Raw genomic sequence first — 12,598 nt, 5'->3', positions numbered from 1 at the left:
ACTGTCAGGTTTCATTGTAAAACGTGTAATAAGCCACATGTTCAGATTTAATCTTTTTAGTTTCCCTTTATGTAAAATTTCTAAATTACTAAAAGCAAACATGGTGAAACACAGTGGAGCTAAAAATCTGATCCATCATCAGTGAAAGTCGTCTGAGACGGCGACCTTCATATGTCGTCCAGGTATCTGAGACGATGTGATGGCAGGGTGACGAGGCTGATCATGTCCCTGCGTGATGCTTCGGCGTGCCACAGTTAACTCAGTCTGGACCATTTCAGCTTAATCTTTCCATGGTGAAGCTTTCTCTCCGGTTTAAATTACACTTCAGTTTTCTCTTGCTGAGCAGTAAAAGGATGGGCTGCCTCTTATTATGCGGTGCAGTTGAAAAGAAATTGTTAGTCTGATGCTTTTGGAAAGATTCTCACTTCACCATCAAGCAGGGCATCTGTTATTTGGAGAAAAGATGAAAAAAAACAAAAAAAAAACCTTTTTATATTTTTTTTCTTACATGAAAATAACCCTTCATCTGTGTGGAGTAGCAACTAATAATTTAAATTAACTTGACTAATTGTTCTGTCTAATCAAATGAAAGGCAGCAGATAAAAGTGCAGCTAGTTTTCCTGATTAACAATAACAGATTAGAAAACTTACTCTCCATGGAGATTTATTCTACTGTCAGCTATGATCAGAGGAAAGCGCTCACGTGGGAGTAACTGGATGAAATTTGGCATTTCGTCTTAAAAATGTAATCTTTGTCCCAGGATTAGGTATTCCCTTATCTGCTGCTACATGTCAAAAAGTTTTGTGCTCTGCATGTGCTACAAATTCCTTTTATATAGATTTTTTTTGTTGTTGTTGTTTTTTTTTGGGGGGGGGGGGGGGGGGGGGGGGTTGTTTGTTTTTTGTTTTTGTTTTTGTTTTTTTCATTAAAAGTCTCCGTAGTGTTAATTCAAATATTCAAACTGGCATTAAAGGGTGAAAATCCTAAAAATGATTGAATGTTTGGAATGTTTGAGGAAGTTGTTTAAATGATTGTGAAAAAAAGCAGTAAAACATTTTGAAGTTTGATGATTTTATAGTAGTTTTTGTGCGCGGACACCTTTGACCACAAAGGCCCCACAGGGTAATAAATTTGAGGAGGGTACGAGGGTTAAAACCGTTCTGAAGGGAAAAGGGGTCCAACCTGGTGCCAACAAGGTAAACCTGATAAACTGGTTGGTGAGGGTATATCAGTGAGGCTGGTGTCAGACAATCAACAATTTAATGATACTGTGAATGATTTTGTCTGAGACAGCTGGTTCAGTGAACCTGAGGGTTCGTCTCTGTTCAGGGTTTTTTTTTTCTTTTTTCATCTTATTTAGAACAAATTCTGAACATTGTGGGGCAATAATTGATTTCTTGCTTCGAAAATATATAATTTTTGAAGTCAACAGTCATTGAATTTTTGTGCTTTTATTTGTAAGTAAAACAATTAAAATAATCTTTATAATAATGTTTAGAAATATTGTTTAAAAAATGTGAAAGAAGTCAGGTTATGTGGAATGTCTTAATTCTGCCCCGGGCACCCATGAGAGGACTCTGGGAAGCAGTGACTGATGATCTGCTACATGTTTCATCTGCTGATCCATAAATCACGTCGACGCCTCAGTTTAATCGAGTGCAGCCGCTCAACCTGCTACAGCCTTTAGTTTGATATGTTTGCTTGCAGGTGCACTTCTTTTTCTCCTTTTGAAGGTCTTTTACTGACATACAGACCTAATGAAGCAAAGCCTTTTTGGTGAAGATGTTCAGTCCTACTAGGTCCTCTGGGAGATTCCTGAAGCAGACTGTATAAACTGTGAGCATAAAATTGAGGAAAAACTAATAAACTAAATAGTACAGTCTTTGTGGGCTCTCCAAAGCGACAGAAGGTGTGTTAATGGGAGCAGAGGGAATCCTCAGCTTTTAATGCCTTGGCTTTTTAATGAACTGTTTGCGTTTGTGAAAGTCTGACCTTTTTCTGTTCCCCCAGCTGAATCCGCCAGGCCTGCTGACTATGCCCCGGAGCCCCACCTCCAGTGAGGATGAGATGGCCCAGAGCTTTTCCGACTATTCAGATGACTGTGCCTCTGACAGCTCCCATGAAGAAACCATCTACGAGACCATAAGGGCAACCGCAGAGACACCGCAGAACCACATGGACGACATTCACACAAACTCGCTGGTCATCCGAGTCCTCATCCCCGACCTGCAGCAGACGGTGAGCAACCAGATAGGAGAGTAAATATTTAATACGAACCAGATTTATCCTAGTTTATGACACTCGAGTATTGATTGGTCTCCGTTCTTGTTGAGTTCCCCTGGAGAAAAAATCCTGCACCGTTTGACAGCTTACAGCCAGAAAGCTTTTATTGGTGCTCCACGATGAGCTGGAACACAGAACAGGACTGTTAATGTGTTAGAGCTGCTGGAGGGCCACTCATGCTGCAGGCCCCTGTGGCATTTCACTCTAAAGTTATAATCAGTGTTGCCGTGTATTAAACTAACAGGGTATTTAAAAATGTCTGCAAAGGGGAGTGTGAGAGGAAAACAGATGCATTTCCAGATGGTTAGGGTGTTTCAATGACCCACATGCACTACTCAACAAGCTCACCTGCATTACAGAACATTGCAGCTCTTCTTACTTTTATCTAGTTTGTCTAGTTACTAGGATGCACAACCACATGCACCCCAACTGGAATTATGCAAATATTTATAATGTGAAATTATTATGTGTAATTATCATGCTTAAATTATTCTTATTTTTTTTATTTTTTTTTATTTAACCTTTATTTAACCAGGTAAAAAAATGTTTGAGAACTAGTTCTCATTTACAAACATGACCTGGGCCAAGACCATTCTACTTAATTATGCTAAATGTTTTCATTTGATTAAATAAAGGAGAAATAAAAATAAAAATCTCATAATCCATTATTTTACCAACAATGCAGAAAAGAAAGGTTAGCTTAGTTTTTATACTTAATACAGTAAATTAAAGAAAAGAAGCAGAAAAAAAGAAACATCTGACATCAGCTGCTCTCTGTATAACAATGGCTCTAAAGATACAAAGATTTTACTTTCCATCTGGTGTCAAGTTGTTTAACTCAAACTGATGCAATGAGTAGCTTCTCATTTCTTAAACAACCATATGGAAAGAAACTGTGGTTGTCAAAAAAGATGTTAGTCTGTTTAGGGAGGGTCAGATCACGGGAATCAAGCATAGAAAACATCTGAGGAGATGCAGAAACTACTAAAAGTGAGTTAGAAATGAGTCATTAAAAACTGGAAGGATATTGGGGAACGATCATCTTACAGGAAGAAATGTGGTAAAACAAAACATCCTGAATGACGGTGATCTGTGATCACTTGAACATTTGGTGGAAGAAAAACACCAGTAGATCCCAGGACTATGCTTAATAATGAACATTTCCTCATGAACAATGTGAATTAACTCAAGGGACTGAACAGCTGTGGAGCCAGAAGAAAAACCACTAACCAGAGAGACTAACCAGACAAAAAGGCTCCAGTTTGCTAGGGAGTATAAAGACTGGACTCTGAGTCCAGATTTACCCTGTTACAGAGTGATGGAGCATCAGGGTAAGAAGAGAGGCAGATGGTCCGTATTTATAAAGTGCTTTACTGTACCTGGCATGATACCCAAAGCTCTTTACATCATATGTCACATTCACCCTTTCACACACACATTCACACACTGATTGCGAACGGCCATGCAAGGAGCTCAACCACGAACCATCGGGAGCAATTTAGGATTTGGTGTCTTGCCCAAGGACACCTCAACATGAACTCAACTTGGCCGAGGATCGAACCGGCAACCCTCGGTTTACAAGACGACCGATGACGTTGCTGAGCTACTCTGCCCCAGACAGATGAAGGCAGATGAAGTGAAGCAGCCATCATGCCTAGTGCTACTGTACAAGCCTGTGAGGTCAGTCTATGTCGATCCGGGGTCTTCAGTTGGTCAGGTCTAGGTTCAGGTCTAAGTTCAGCAACATTCTGTGTCCAGAGAATATGAGGTCAGCTGGCTACCTGAATATACTGAATGTGCAGGTAATGCCATTTTCCCTGATGGCACGGCCATATTCCAACATGACGATGCAGGATTCATGGGGCTTAGGTTGTAAAAGAGTGGTTCAGGGAACAGGAAACATCATTATCTATCTATCTATCTATCTATCTATCTATCTATCTATCTATCTATCTATCTATCTATCTATCTATCTATCTATCTATCTATCTATCTATCTATCTATCTATCTATCTATCTATCTATATATAGATATATATATCTATATATATATATCTATCTATCTATATATATATATATTGTGTGTGTGTGTATGAGTGTTTTATGAGTGCTTTCAGAGGAAGTGTGCATGTTAATTATTTGCATGTGAAACCAGTTAACGGTAGTTTAAATTTGGCTTGTCGCAGTAACTTCTCAGCCGTTTGTTCTGATGTGCAGACTTTAATGAGATCTCGCCAACAGGAGTTTTTTCCTCACTAAAATGCAGAGACGTGTGAAAACCAAGTGGCAAGACTGTCATGTAACTGTGTGTGTGTGTGTGTGTGTGTGTGTGGGTGTGTGTGTGTGTTTTATAGCCACCTTCAGAAAATGGGATGAAGCTCACACTCATCTTCATCACAATACTGTAACGTAGGGATGCATTTTATAGACGCCCTGAAGCAAAGGAAAATCTAAATATTAACCTGTTATAAATGTCTTCCTGGTAGCAGGTAGATGTTCAGCTTGATGTAAATAATTAGTCATACATCAAATTAAGTCGAATTTTATTTATAAAGCACTTTTTATGCTCAAAGCTACACAAAGTGCTTTATATAATAAAACCAGCCTTCCTTCCTTCCAGCCTGCAGCCTTCCTCAGAAACGTCCGCTGACATGTTGCTGACATGTTATCAGCTGTTCCTCGGAGGTGTGGCCATCCCAGCAAACCTGTCAGATCTGCTGGGACAGCCACGCCTCCCACCATGCCGTGGTCTTTGATGTAGGGAATCCCAGGTGTGTGAGAGCAAATACGCCTCCTCATCCCAGTTTATGGAGTTGCTAGCTCGCTTTCTGAGCTTGATTGCCATCTCTTACCCGTTATAATTTGTTTTCCTCCAATCCTCCAATCCTTGCTCTGTCCCAGTCCATGATATATATCATGCAACGCGTCAGCAACACGGCAGCAGACGTTTCTGAGGAAGGCTGCAGGTGGCAGCCGACACATGTCAGGTATGTTACAACGTCCTATTATTGTCTGAGTAGAAAAAAAAACCTATGGCTTTAAAACCACAAGAACAACATCCCTGTCTGTGGGAAGAAATGGACACACTTGTCTCATAGTCATTTTATCTGGTATTTTTCTAAACCTGGTCGATTCAGTAGTCGACAGGGGGAGCATGTCCCCTACAATTAACCTTGCAACTAGCTTGCTAATTTCTGTCTTACAGGCTGCTGCGCTCCAGGAAATGTTGAAAGAAGTTTAGCTTGTTTAGGCGGGCCGGCTGCTTGTTTAGACGGGACGACTGCTTGTTTAGGCGGGACGGCTGCTTGTTTAGACGGGACGACTGCTTGTTTAGGCGGGACGGCTGCTTGTTTAGGCGGGACGACTGCTTGTTTAGGCGGGCCGGCTGCTTGTTTAGACGGGACGACTGCTTGTTTAGGCGGGACGACTGCTTGTTTAGATGGGACGACTGCTTGTTTAGGCGGGACGGCTGCTTGTTTAGGCGGGACGACTGCTTGTTTAGGCGGGCCGGCTGCTTGTTTAGACGGGACGACTGCTTGTTTAGGCGGGACGGCTGCTTGTTTAGGCGGGACGACTGCTTGTTTAGGCGGGCCGGCTGCTTGTTTAGACGGGACGACTGCTTGTTTAGGCGGGACGACTGCTTGTTTAGATGGGACGACTGCTTGTTTAGGCGGGACGGCTGCTTGTTTAGGCGGGACGACTGCTTGTTTAGGCGGGCCGGCTGCTTGTTTAGACGGGACGACTGCTTGTTTAGGCGGGACGACTGCTTGTTTAGATGGGACGACTGCTTGTTTAGGCGGGACGGCTGCTTGTTTAGGCGGGACGGCTGCTTGTTTAGGCGGGCCGGCTGCTTGTTTAGATGGGACGACTGCTTGTTTAGGCGGGACGGCTGCTTGTTTAGGCGGGTCAGCTGCTAGTTTAGGCAAGAAGGCTGCTTGTTCAGGCGGGTCGGCTGCTGAAGGAGTCCTTCCACTGACCGGCGAGCAGGATCTTTCACCCCAAGTTTGGACTGAAACTGGACTGAACTGAAAATAATGTGAATATCGCCACTGACCAAAAGCCCCTGTCTCCGTCTCCAGCTTCATTTTTCTTTTTTCTTGGTTGGCGCACAATTAGCTACGTCACGCAAATTGATCTCTATTGCAACTTGCCCAGGCAAGCACACACACACACAGGCAGCAGCATGTTCGTATCACTTAAACAGATCAGAACTTTACACACAGGCAAACACGGCCCGAGTAACACAAACAAACACGTTACTGTAGTCCAGTAAAGTAAATTTGTTACTGATATTTTAAGTGTAATAGACTACTTTACTTCATTACCCAAAAAAGTAATATTGTTACTGCCAACACTGCTCTTACGAACACTTAAGTTCTGACATGTTTTGTGTTTCTGTTGTTCAGATGATTAAAATAAATTAGTAAATTACAATAATGTTTGTTAGATTTTGAAAAAATAAATTCTGGTCATTTACGAAGCTTTATGATGATTAAAAATGAATAAAATAAATTTGTACGTTGTGGCCCGATAATTTACCTCAGGAGTAAATTAATGATATTTCATGGATTTCGTTCATTGAAGACTAAGGTGCAATCGAGAAAGGATTTAATTCTATTTCTAGACTTCCTAAAACCACTGATGCCATAAACTGCACACACATACATTAAAGCACACACACTAGATCTATTCCCTCAACCCCAAGAATATCACTTCATTAATGTCCAAGACGCTCGATTTGGTCTTTCATGATTTAAATTCAGTCTTATAAAAGAGAGTTTTATTAGGAGATTGAGGTTATGCCCTGACCCAATAACACTACTGACCATCCTGGAGATTTAATTTCATAAGATTCAAAAAGAAGGATGCTGGATGTCTTTGTGTCAGGTTTTTCTACCACATTGTATTTTTAAACTGGACTGAGCCACACAACACCAGAACCAGTCCAAAGTCAAATGTCTGACCAGTAATGTGGGAATAATTTCTCTAACTTCACTGACTCAGAAATGCCATGAAATCCTGTTTTCATACGACACAGTTTTGTTCATAAAGTGGAAAAAGGTCAGACTGAAGGTGTTAAGGTGGTATGTTAGCTCTCTGCACAGATTTAGGTGATGACACGCAGTCCCACTCCAAATCTGTTGGCAGCTGGTTCGACCACAGAGAAACGTTGGCTATGTTCTTTAGTCCTGCCCAGCCTCAGTCTGACAGGAAGCGGCTGAAACAGGAGCTGGTGTAGCAGGTTGGTGGGTGACTCATGCCGGGTTACCACCAAGACTGATTGCCGTCTCATTTTTCAGCCACTGGCGTGTTCACTCCCACCGGTAGTTCACTAGCAGCGTATCTGCCACCGGGTACACCCAGTATCTGTTACTGGGCACACCCAGGGCATGGACTACAGAATCGAGGTAACAAACAAAAAGCAAAAAATGGACTGGCAAGGGATAAACTGAAGGATTAACAAGGCACAAGTGGGGTGAACAAACAAATAAGACCATATGAACGAATGAGCAGGAAACCCTAAAGCAACACAGAACTAAACATGACCCTAAATACAAGAAACTAAAGCCTGGTACACACAACGATTTTTTTAATCTTATGAGATTTTTTATCGGTTTGAGACGTGAAGATAAAAATTCAGGCATTAAACCGTTTTGATCTTACTGTGTGTGGTGTGCACCGATAATCTAATCATAGAACAACACACACATGTAGATCACTTGCTGTCCTGCAAATGATCTAAAATCTAGTCCTCCGAGCTGGACAAACGTCAGAACATAGAAGAAGAACCATAGCAACAACCGGCAAAAAACATAAAGAAACATAGCAACAACCGGAAAACACAACACACAGCATGGAAGGGGACGTATAGGACGAGGGAATGATGGTGGTCTTGGGACTATTGTTAACAGAAAAAGCCAGAACTGAAAAAAATAACAGACTGGAGACGGCATGAACACAGACTTTGTTTACTTCCTTGTTCTCCAGCCAGCTCGCTCTCTGATTGGCTACATGATTTTACAATGTACACAATGCACAGAAAGTCAGAATGCACGAGTCGTCAGCGTTCCTCAGAAATCGGCTCTGAAATATTGAACATGTTCTATGTTCCAGGTTGTCGGCTACGACCCGTTTCAGAGTGGATTATCGGGACAAATCGGCTCGTAAAACACCACAGACCAAATGATAACTGGACAGGGAAATGTCACGATGATCGGGCGTTTGCCGTCCGAGGTCGGGAAGAGGCAAAATCGGGACAAAAACAGCCTGAAAATCGTTGTGAGTAGCAGGCTTTAGAACATAAACCATGAACATAAGCAAAAACCAAACACATAAAACAAGAACATAAGTAAACCAAGGAACAAAAACCGGGAATCATGACAGAAGTTAAAGCAAGCAGAAGTGTTGGCATCTAAAAGTTCCTCTTTTAAACTTGTGTAATGACTCACAATCTTGCCTGTTCTGCAGGACACAGGATGTGGCTACAACTGCTCTTCATGATAAAAGCTATGAAATGATGAATGCTGTGTTTTTCCATTTTGACCTGCTTGCACTACTGGTTCATGTAATTTGCATAATCTGCATAATAAAAAGGCTGCGCTGGGGTTGAGACACCACCATATGACACCAGATACTCTCTGAGTGCTGAACCACTGTCTCCCCATCGCGATGTTAAAAGCCTCAACCTGAGTTCTTTGTGTCTTATTTCTTGATAGAAAAACACCCATTAACAGACAACCACTCCCTCCTAGGAAGAAGTTCGCATTAATGTAGGGTTTATTATTTTTATTTTTTTCTCGTCTTATCATTTTATTTCCTATTTATCCGTCCATTCATTCCCTGCCACTTATCCAGGATCTGGTCGTGTGGGAAGCAGCCTAGAGAGGAGCCCAGACTTCCCTCTTCCCCATTTATTTTATTTTATTTTATTTTATTTTATTTTATTTTATTTTATTTTATTTTATTTTATTTTTTGGGTTAGTGATCACTACCTTATTTTTTATACCATCACCTGTTGATCACACTACGTAGGCCAATTAATTTTCTCCGAACCAGACGATGGAAATGAGGCTGATGAAGATTTTTTCTTTTACAAAGTTTACTTTTTATTGTTGCTTGACAGAGACTGAGATATTTCTTCCAAGAGAACCCTTCAGTAGATGGTGGCTTCATCATATATGCATGGTTTTATCTCCACTGAACTGAAAATGTACTTAAAGCATCCATGCCAAGAGACACATCTATTCTACTTCTATCATCCTCTACTTTAAACTACAATGTCAACACCTGAAAACCATCAGTGTATAACGGTGAACTCTGCGTATGGTTTATTAATAGGAACTGTGGGAATAGTGCATGCTCCATTTACAAACCAGCCACATGCATTTATCACCTGCCCACTGTGCTTGTAATGAATCCCCTAGTGTGTTACATTAATGCTGTGGGATCACGGTGTGCAGCAATGTTCCTCTGCAGCTCCCATGGGCTGCATGTACAGTGGCAGGTCATCACACCTACGATGACTGAAAACAGTAGCCCATGTGCTGCAAGTGTCAGCGGCTATTTCTGTCCCCGTCATTCCCAAAGACGGGTCGGTTATAAAGGTTTATCATCAAAGAACAGCCTTGGACGAAGCTCAGAGTAGTTTGATCTCAGACTAATGCAGCTCTACAGTAGCTCTTTGTTGTTCATGTTTACATCCTTAGAGACAGAGATGTTCCAGATTGTGTTTCACGGGAAGTCCATGTGCAGGCAGAAAGAAGCAGGGGAAGCAATGTAGAGATGATGGCGTGGCGGTTGCTTGGCAGAGCTCTGACTTCAGCCAGCTGATGCCGTGATGTCGAGTTTCACCTCTTCATTCAGATCCGATTAAATTTTTGATCTGGATGTTTTTTCTCATCTCATGTTGTAAAAATGCTTCAAACTGCAGCCTCCAAGATTTTGACGCCACTTTGCAAAAGAATGCAGAGACTTTCTGAACAGCAATTTAAAAAAAGAATAGTGTGTGTGTGTGGGTGTGTGTGTACGACTGTGTGGGTGTGGTTGTGTGTGTGTATATGAGGGGGGGTGAAGTTCATGAGAAATGAACTCATGAACTTCTGCTCTTATTTTGCACAGTGGTTGGAACTGACACATATAACAAGTTTTTAAGTTCACGTCCTCTAAGCTCTTGCACATGTATGCACTAATGCTGCTGATTGCACATTCATCACTGAGCACTCAGCGGTGCCACTTGATCACATGACTGAGTCACACAGTCCAGTTGGAAATCAAACTCGGCTGAATAATTCAGGCGCAGAAACACTTTGAACATGTGAGTGTGGCCTCCAACTCCAGCTTTGTTCTGTGTTAGTCTGCAGGCAGAACATTTAATGTTGCACCACATTGTTTAGTGCCTCGTTTTCACCAATGGAGCTGTTTTTTTAACCTAACACTAACCCTTTTTTAACATATATTTATAAGGGACCATGTACAGTTAAACATCAATATTGCCATGTGATGCATTGTACCAGAGTTAGCCTTAGGATAATTTATATTTGCAGTCTTCTGGTAGGGCACACTAAAGCCATACAATAACCATATTTGCATTATATCCACTAAGCTCCTCTTGGCTTGGCAAATCAAATTTTACTGAAAAGACAAAAGTCAAGTAAAAAATTAAAAAGGATTTTTAAAAGCTTTAAAGCAAAGTGTCAGGGTGTGTGTTTAGACTTTATCTGGTAGATGGGTTTAGGTTTATATTGTTTTGTTTTGTTTTTTTTTTGTTTGTTTTTTTATAGTGTTTTATATTGGTGTTGTTTATATTGTATTTTTAATATCTCTTCTCTGAAAAGCCCAACCAGGGATGAAATTTGCAAATTAGCTTAATGCTAGATAGTCTTAATGTAAAACATCAGTTGTTTTCTTCTGTATTGTTCCTGATAAATGAAAACAGAGACAAGAAAAAACATCACCAACAGCCACAGTTCTGTTCATGTTTTTCTCAGTTTGTTGTCTCGTAGGTGCTCCTGATGATTCTCTGCTTTGTTTCCTTACAGATTCCATACAAGGTTAACAGGTGCAGCAGGTGGTTGTCTGGTTTTTCTCTTTTGGTTTATTAGCTGGGCAATTATTCTTTTATGAATTTGTAATACTCAAATCTCAAGGGCTGCCTTAAACATGACAAAAGCATCATTTCCTTTGTATCATCTGATCCCCCCCATTGGTTAGGCAAATTTATTCAGCGTCATTTTGTTGCCATAATGCTGGACAAGGTTAATAAAAGAAAAGAGTGACATCTGGAAATGTGAATGAGGCAAAGTTTATTCTGGTATTGCAAGGCATTCTGGGATAGCAGGCAACAACAGACTCACAGTTTAAATAAAAAAACAGACAGAGGTGCGAACACAGAACAATTCCAACTTTATGCTGATTAGTTTTGACACTCCTGGTGAGAATTTCTTCTCCATAAGAAGGCGTCTGCTGAGGACGTCAGCTGTGAATTTTAAGATGTATTCATGATTAATTTTTATAATTTAACAGCTTCTATTTCACATTAAAAGATTCCTCCAGAATTCAGGAAGCTTGATGTTCATCAGGTCTGTTAAAGGAAGCAGAATCCAAGTTGTAGTGTTTATGACGTTCAGACGATCACAAAACTGAACATCAACAGGAAGCGAGAGCAGGTGAAACATGAATTATTTCACTTTCATCATTTACTGCGGTCATGTAAAAAAGAGAGATAACGCTCTGTTACGGCCACTGCTTATTGCAGGCAGCTGTAGCCGCTTTTATCACTGATTAGTGATTTCAGAGCGCTGTCTGGAATGGCGTCTCTGATTGGCTATGCCCTGGACCAATCAGGCTGCAGCTTGTTAGGAGCTGAGGCTGAAAAATCTGCTGCTCTTTTGTTTGGTTTTAGTTTCACCAAGTTCTGTACGGCAATTCTTTAGTTTTACTCGGTGGTTTTTGGTATTTGTCTTGGTATATTTCTTTCAGCAGGTCCGCTAACCCCAACACTTGTTTCATTTTGCGTCTTTTTTAGTTTCAGGTGTCACTCAAGTTTAATAAAATGTGCTTTTAACAATTTTACCAACTGTCATCAACGTTATTCTTTTATTTTCTTTGTTACACCCTTCCTCATACCCCTGAAAGTTGGGTCGTAACACACTCATTTAAATACACCCTTCTAGATCTAAAGTCCTGATGATGACTGATGCTAACAGCATAATAGCTTTAATTGTCTCCTTAATGACAGCCTGCTATTAGCTTTTAGCATTTAAAGCTGTTTTTTTGTGTGATTACAGCCTTTTGACTGGAACACTCTTTTCTTCT

The 12,598-nt window shown here is 40.9% G+C and overlaps 1 protein-coding gene across 4 annotated transcripts in view; it reads left to right on the top strand.

The window, feature by feature from the left end:
• LOC121629061 (SH3 and multiple ankyrin repeat domains protein 2-like) overlaps window positions 1–12,598 on the top strand; it is a 302,762-nt gene that overhangs the window by 87,847 nt on the left and 202,317 nt on the right. For all 4 annotated transcript variants that reach the window (XM_041968766.1, XM_041968841.1, XM_041968688.1 and 1 more), the window contains exon 3: window positions 2,012–2,239. In XM_041968766.1, the coding sequence (XP_041824700.1) occupies window positions 2,012–2,239 (228 nt within the window). The remainder of the gene's footprint in view (window positions 1–2,011; window positions 2,240–12,598) is intronic.

The sequence above is a fragment of the Melanotaenia boesemani genome, chromosome 1, assembly GCF_017639745.1.
Source record: "Melanotaenia boesemani isolate fMelBoe1 chromosome 1, fMelBoe1.pri, whole genome shotgun sequence".
Lineage (NCBI taxonomy): Eukaryota > Metazoa > Chordata > Actinopteri > Atheriniformes > Melanotaeniidae > Melanotaenia > Melanotaenia boesemani.
This window is presented reverse-complemented; position numbering and strand designations above follow the sequence as displayed.